This window comes from Cetorhinus maximus, chromosome 15 (assembly GCF_964194155.1).
Source record: "Cetorhinus maximus chromosome 15, sCetMax3.hap1.1, whole genome shotgun sequence".
In the NCBI taxonomy this organism is placed as follows: Eukaryota; Metazoa; Chordata; class Chondrichthyes; order Lamniformes; family Cetorhinidae; genus Cetorhinus; species Cetorhinus maximus.
The window spans coordinates 68,393,180-68,400,233 of record NC_135893.1 but is presented as its reverse complement, the minus strand read 5'-3'; the positions used below and the strand labels follow the sequence as shown (position 1 = coordinate 68,400,233).

Sequence of the window (7,054 nt, the reverse complement as noted above, 5' to 3'; positions counted from 1 at the left end):
TCATACCTAGCACAAAGGAAGATTGTTGTGGTTGTTGGAGGTCAATCATTTCAGTCCCAGGACATCACTGCAGGAGATCCTCAGGGTACAGTCCTAGGCCCAGTATCTTCAGCTGCTTCATCAAGACCATCCTTCCATTATAAGGTCAGGATTGGGGGTGTCCACTGATGATTGGACAATGTCAGCACCATTCACAACTCCTCAGATACTGAAGCAGTCCATGTCTATATGCAGCAAGACCTGGACAACATTCAGGCTTGGGATGGTAAGGAACAAATAACATTCGCACCACACAAGCGCCAGGCAATAACCATCTTCATCTTCAACAAGCGAGAATCTAACCATCTCTCCTGACATTCAGTGGCATTACCGTCACTGAATCTGCCACTATCAACATTCTGGGGTTTACCATTGACAAGAAATTGAACTGGACTAGCCATATAAATACTTTGGTTACAAGAGCAGGTCAGAGGCTGGGAATTCTTAGGCGAACTCACCTCCTGATTCCCCAAAGCCTGTCTACCATCTACAAGGCACAAGTCAGGATGATTGCAGCTCCAACAACACTGAAGAAACTTGACTCCATCCAGGACAAAGCAGCTTGCTTGATTGGCACCACATTCAACTTCTTAAACATTCACACCCTCTACCACCAATGCACAATGGCAGCAGTGTGTACCATCTACAAGATGCACTGCAGCAACTCACCAAGGCTCCTTCAACATTGTAGAATAAAAGGTTGACAGTTATGTAAATTAGACAATGACCTTAATGATGATGTAAGCATGACATTAGGGTCAGATGACCAAAAGACTCCAAGGAAGCAACAAGACACTGAACAGTCTGTGTCTAGAGAACAAGGTACTTACCATGAAGTCTTGGATGTAAGTAGTGTAAATAAATAGTTTTAAGAAAAACTAAATACTGACTTTCCCCAAGTCACTCCTAGAGTAAGTGAAACCTCATCGAGCCAGAAGACAACACTATTAAAGGGCAATAAACAAACCCATGGTGGCTGTGCTGGAGATTGCAGTTTAAGAAAACTGAGACCACCGATTTGTAACCCATGGGTCAAGACCTGGGAACAGCTCGACTTCACAAAGAAGAAGAACAAAACCAAGATGTACCTTGGTGAGGGACAATGTGTGAACAACTCACGATGTCTAAAGCCATTGAATAGCCACTACCCCTTCCACAGTCCTTTCAACACATTGATGGTCTGAAGCAAAGACAGCAATGGGAGCTTTAATGTCAACAGTTTGTAAGGTACTGAACAGCTTTGGGCTTACAAGAGAGGGCATAAAAACATCAGGTCAGTACTCTTCTATATGCAATTGGGGAAATAGTTGATGATGTCCTGGAGACACAAGGAGTTGAGGAGACCTCACCATCCTATGAGGAGGTTTTGAGGGCCTTCAATAATTACTTCAGTCCTAAGGAGGACCTGGTAATTGAACAGGCAAGATTCAACCAAAGGAACCAAAGGCCAGGTGAATCTATCAATTCATTTATTAATGACTTGTATAGACTGGCTAGTAGCTGCCACTAGGGAGCTTTAAAATGTGACTGAATTCGTGACCGCATTGTAGTCAGTGTGCTCAACAAGTTGCTGTCAGACTTCTTGCGAACCAAGGAGGATTTAACATTAGAGAAGGCCGAAAAGTTTACAAGGCAGGAGGAGCTGCAAAAGCAGAATCAGAGTGTACTTTGGGGAGATGTCGAGGCTTGGGAGGGGTCGATCCAGTATGTAGGCCCAAAGCTGGGAGCCCAATGCACTGAAAAGCCTGCCAAAGCCAAAGGGGTGGGAAGAACCCTTCCAACTATTTTAAAATGTTCCAGATGAGACGCCATAAAGCAGTATTGCCATGAAGAATGCCCATCAGGGAAGCTGAGTGCTTTCTCTGTGGCATGACTGGGCATTTTAAACAATTCTGCAGATCTAAAGCATAACTTAAAGCAAGAAAGCTGGAACAAGCTTCCAACTATTTGGAAGTCCAGGAAATTGGAAAAATAGCTGTTCAACCTGATGTTTTCTTAGGAGAAATCAAAGATCCTAATAAACAGTTCTGCTCTGTAGAGCTGGAAGTCAAATGATGCAGAACAGAATTTAAACTGGACACTGGGGCTAGGACTCTCAGACTTATCAGATAAATTGGACTGGCATAATGATCAAAAATAAAGCCAAAGGGACCAGGAAGCATAGGTCTCAAAATAAAGGGTCAGATCACATCAACCCTTCGACATAAAGATAAAGAAATTAATGAAACTCTTTATATCTTACAGAACCAGCAAATTCCTCTGCTTAGCAGGGCAGCGTGTTTAGGACTTGGTCTTCCACAAAGGTTCGATGAGGTAACGCAGATGACAGCGGAGCCATATTTAGGAATGGATTTTCTAAGTTGTTCCAGGGACTGGGAAAGCTCAAATGTGAGTATCACATCACTCTACTCCCAGATGCCAAACCCCGTCTGCTTATTTACCCCTAGGAGGGTTCCACATCCACTGATCGACAAAGTCAAAGAGCAACTTGACAGGATGCTACATCAGGGAGTTATCTGTCCTGTTACAGTGTCTACTAAATGGTGCACAGGGCTAGTGATAATCCCTAAACCTAATGGCGAAATCAGGCTCAAAAGTGTTCTTTTTACGAAACTTGATGCCAACAGAGGTTTTTGGCAGATGCCCCTTGGCCAAGAATCAAGGTTGTTGACACCGTTTATCACTCCCTTCAGTTGCTTTTGGTTCAAACAACTTCCCTTTGGCATATCCCCTGCTCCAGAAATCTTTCAACGCATTATGTCCAACATCACCAAAGGCAGAGAAGGAATTATTTGCAGCCTGCTCATCCATGTTGCTACCAAAGAAGAGCATTATTATAGAGTCCAGGAGGTTTTAAAAGTGCTTGAACAAGCAGGTCTCACTCTGAATGAAAGGTGAGAGTTTGGGAAAACCACTGTCAGATTTTAGGCCATTTTACACTGCAAAAAGGGGCAACAGTAGACCCCCAAAAGACAAAGGCAATTAAAGAATTTCCACAGCCCAAGTTTGTTGCTGACATACAAAGATTTTTAGGCATGGCCAACCAGGTGGGGAAATTCATCCCAAATCCTTCTGGCATCAACAAACCTTTACAAGACCTTCTGAGAAAAGGTTAGTGGTGGTATTGGGCAGTCGAGCAAAAGAATGCCTTTAACAGGATCAAAGAGCCGGTCATCTCTTCAGACATGCTTGCACATTATGACCCCAAAGTGCCGACAATGGTGATAGCTGATGCATCATCATCAGGGCTTGGAGCGTTCTTCTACAGGTTCAGGAAAATGGCAGGAGAAAAACAGTTTATTATGCCTCTAGATCAATGACAGAGACTGAAAAAAGTTATGCAGCGATTGAAAAGGAATCATTAGTGGCGACATGGGTCTGCGGAAAACTGTCAGATTACTTAATAGGCTTACAATTCAGGATCAAAATGGACCATAAACCTCTGGTCACTCTCCTGAACTCCAAGGAAATTGCAAAGATGCGCGTTTCCGGCTACGACTCATGTGCCTATGACTCTATAACACAATACGTGCCTGGGAAAAGTGAAACAACTGCCGAAACACTGTCAAGAGTTATAGTTGACCAGGCTACACAACAAGACTTGACACTCATTCCTGAAGTGGAAGCATATTCTTCCCCAATAACAAGTATCCTATCAGCTTCTGCAAACAAACTCAGAGATTAGGGAAGCCCAGTTAAAGGACACAGAATACAGTCAGGTCAGAACATACTGCCAAAATGGTTGGCCTGAATATGTCCCAGGCAATCAGGTGTTAAGACAATACCATGAACAACAAAAGCATCTGATGATTGTTGATGACCTTTTAGTGTTCCATGACAGGCCAGTAATCCGGAGAGCGATGCAAGAAGACATCTCAAAAAACTCCACAGTGGTCATTTGGATATGACCAAATGCAGAGCACAAGCACATCAATCAGTATGGTGGCCGGGAGTTTCGAAAGCCATAGAACTTATTTCAATGTACCATGCTTGTGCCACCAACAGCCAGAAACCAACAGAACAATTACTATCGTTAACATTTCTGTCCAGACCTTGGCAAAGGCCAGGACTGATCTATTTGACTTCAAGTGGAAAAATCTACATTATAGTCATTGACTATTACTCTCACTGGTTGGAAATCACCAGACACCATACCACAACTGTAGAAGCCATGATAAAAGCTTTGAAACACATTTACTCTACACATGGTATTTGGGATGAGATAGTCTTGGACAACAGTCCACAGTTTATCAATGGACATTTCCGACAATTCGCAGTGGAATATGGATTTCACCATGTGACTGGTTTACTACAACATCCGCAGGCTAATGGAGAAGCAGAGAGAGGTGTAAAACCCATCAAAATGTCGATGATAAAGAACAATGATCTAGCGTTAGCCTTACTCAATTATAGGGCAACACCATTAAGTAATATTAGGCTTTTCACCAGCAGAATTACTGATGCAGAGAATGCTAAAGATCCAACTTCCTTCATTACAACATAAACTCAGACCCAGCATCATCTTACAAGATCATGACTGAATAGGGTGTCGTGAGCAAACACAAAAGAGAAATAGCCCCGCTGGTATAATTAGCAGCACAGAGTGAAAACACTATCCATGCTAGCACCTGGGCAAAAAGAGTGGATAAGAGACTGTCAGGCAAAAGGTACAGTCAGACAGCAAACTCAGCAACCACTTTGTACAAACAGCACTTGGGTTCTCCAAAAAACCTCTGATATTCTTAGAAGCCACAAGGAGACAATCATTCCAGTATTACCATGATGGGATTGATGAGATGGACTCTACAGCAAACACCTCAAGAAGTGACGCTCAAGTCGCAGAACCGAGCGTCGGCCAGCACACTCAACCAAGAATAATCAGGTTGAGCCCATCTGTTGCTTTTATGTCTCTCCCTGATCTCGCCTTATGATGTTATGACTTTGGGGGGAGATGGTGGGAATGTTTAACAAAATAATTTAACAGTTTTGAGATTGTATTTGGGGGAGATTTGGAGTAAAGGGTCAATGGTTATGTTAATTACACCAAGATGTTAATGATGATATAAGCATGATATCAGGGCCAGATGACCAAGAGACTCCAAGGGAACAAGACACAGAACAGTCTGTGGCTGGAGAACAATGTACTTACCAGGAGGTGTTGGATGTAAACAGTGTAAATAAATAGTTTTAAGAAAAACTACGTACTGACTTTCTCCAAGTTATGCCTGGAATAAAAGAAACCTCATCGAGCCAGAAGACAACACTAGTAAAGGGCAACAAGCCAAACCAGAGAGCACCTTCCAAACCGCAACCTCTAGCACCTGGAAGGCAGCAGACACATGGAAACACCACCCCCTGCAATTTCCCCTCCAAGACACACACCATCCTGACTTGGAACCATATCACCATTCCTTTACTGTCACTGGGTCAAAATCCTGGAACTCCCTTTCTAACAGCACTGTGGATGTACCTACACCACATGGGCTGCAGCAGTTCAAGAAGGCGGTTCACCACCACCTTCTCAAGGGCAATTAGGGGTGGGCAATAAATGTTGGTCTAGCCAGCGATATCTACATCCCATGAACAAATAAATAAAGGCCTGCATTTATACAGCCCCTTTCATGACGGCTGGATATCCCAAAGTGCTTTGCAGCCAATGAAAGCCTTTTGAAGAGTAGCTACTATTGTAGTGTGGGAAATGCAGCAGCGAGTTTATGTATAGCAAGCTCCCACAAATAGCAGTGTTATAATAATCAGCTTATCTCTTTTAGTGATGTTGATTGCGAGATAAATGTTCGCCTGCTCTTCTTTAAAATCGCACACCCAGTTGGGGGAGGAGGGGGCTCAGTTTCAGTCCCATCAGAAAGACAGCACCTCCCACAGCGTAGCACTTCCTTAGTACTACACTGGAGTGTCGGCGTTGATTTTTTTTGTGCTTAATCATCTGGTCTTTAGAATCCTAATGATCACAATTATATCACCTCATACCCACATGCAACACTTACAAACAATGCAACATACTGCTACATTTAGACGAGCAAAACTGTAGCCTATATATAAATATATACTACTGACAATGCAAATGCACACGTTGAGCACCCAGACTAGTTGGATTTCACAAACCATAGTTCCCTGACCCTAGCGTCATAGTGACCGCTCTGTTTCATATAACTTTTCAATCAGTTCTGAGCCTAACCAGCTGTTGTATCTGGCTCTTTTCTAAAGGAGTTGATAAATGATTTCCCTTCTCAATCGTGGTACTGTCAGTGACGTTTATTTTGTACGACAGAAATTGGATTAAGCTAACTTGTTATCTGCGAGTCCCTGATCACGGGGTCGGGACAGGTTTGCACGCAGAAAGTTTCAGTTTACATGGGTTCATCTAAATTACAATGTGTTGGTGTGGTTTTGAAAACTCTCCGCCCACATGCTCGACAGCAGCTCTGAAGCAATGTGGGTTTCATTTTGTCAAAGCCAGCATCTCCAAACCGATCGACCTGAAAGTACTCGACTCAAGCAGAGCTGAGTGAGCTCCACTTTGTTTGATCGAAGCAACTATGAACTACAATCCGCGGAGCAGTTGGAAGGCAGGAGCGGCGAGAGATCAATGAAAATGAGTCTGCAAGGTAAGCCCACAGACCTACATACTGCAATGTTTGATTGAGTATCAGACAATGACAATATTAAACGAATGGGAACCATTACCGGCAATGGGAGTTTGCCCATAGACTTTGAGACTGATTGTTTCTGCCTTATTGCCTGAAAAGTAAACTTCGTCGCAGCTCTCCCCTGAGTTGCACAAATCTTAACGACGAGCGGATCACGTATTTCACCTTGAGCCAGATGAGAAACGCAGATTACTTATCCATGCATTGAGAGCAGAGTAATAGGGCAAGTTTGGTGCAGTTTGATCTGCAAGTAAAACCTGTACTGCTTATGGAAGGGATTTCTGTTTTGTCAAGCTCATGAGGGAAGTAACCAGCTTCAAGAAACTCTGATTTTAAAAGTTTCTGAA

The 7,054-nt window shown here is 43.2% G+C and overlaps 1 protein-coding gene across 1 annotated transcript in view; it reads left to right on the top strand.

Moving 5' to 3' along the window:
* Positions 1-6,319: 6,319 nt before the first annotated feature.
* card11 (caspase recruitment domain family, member 11) overlaps positions 6,320-7,054 on the top strand; it is a 225,828-nt gene continuing 225,093 nt past the window's right edge. Inside the window, exon 1 of the mRNA XM_078558591.1 lies at positions 6,320-6,665. Coding sequence (XP_078414717.1) covers positions 6,647-6,665 — 19 coding nt within the window. The 5' untranslated portion in view covers positions 6,320-6,646. The remainder of the gene's footprint in view (positions 6,666-7,054) is intronic.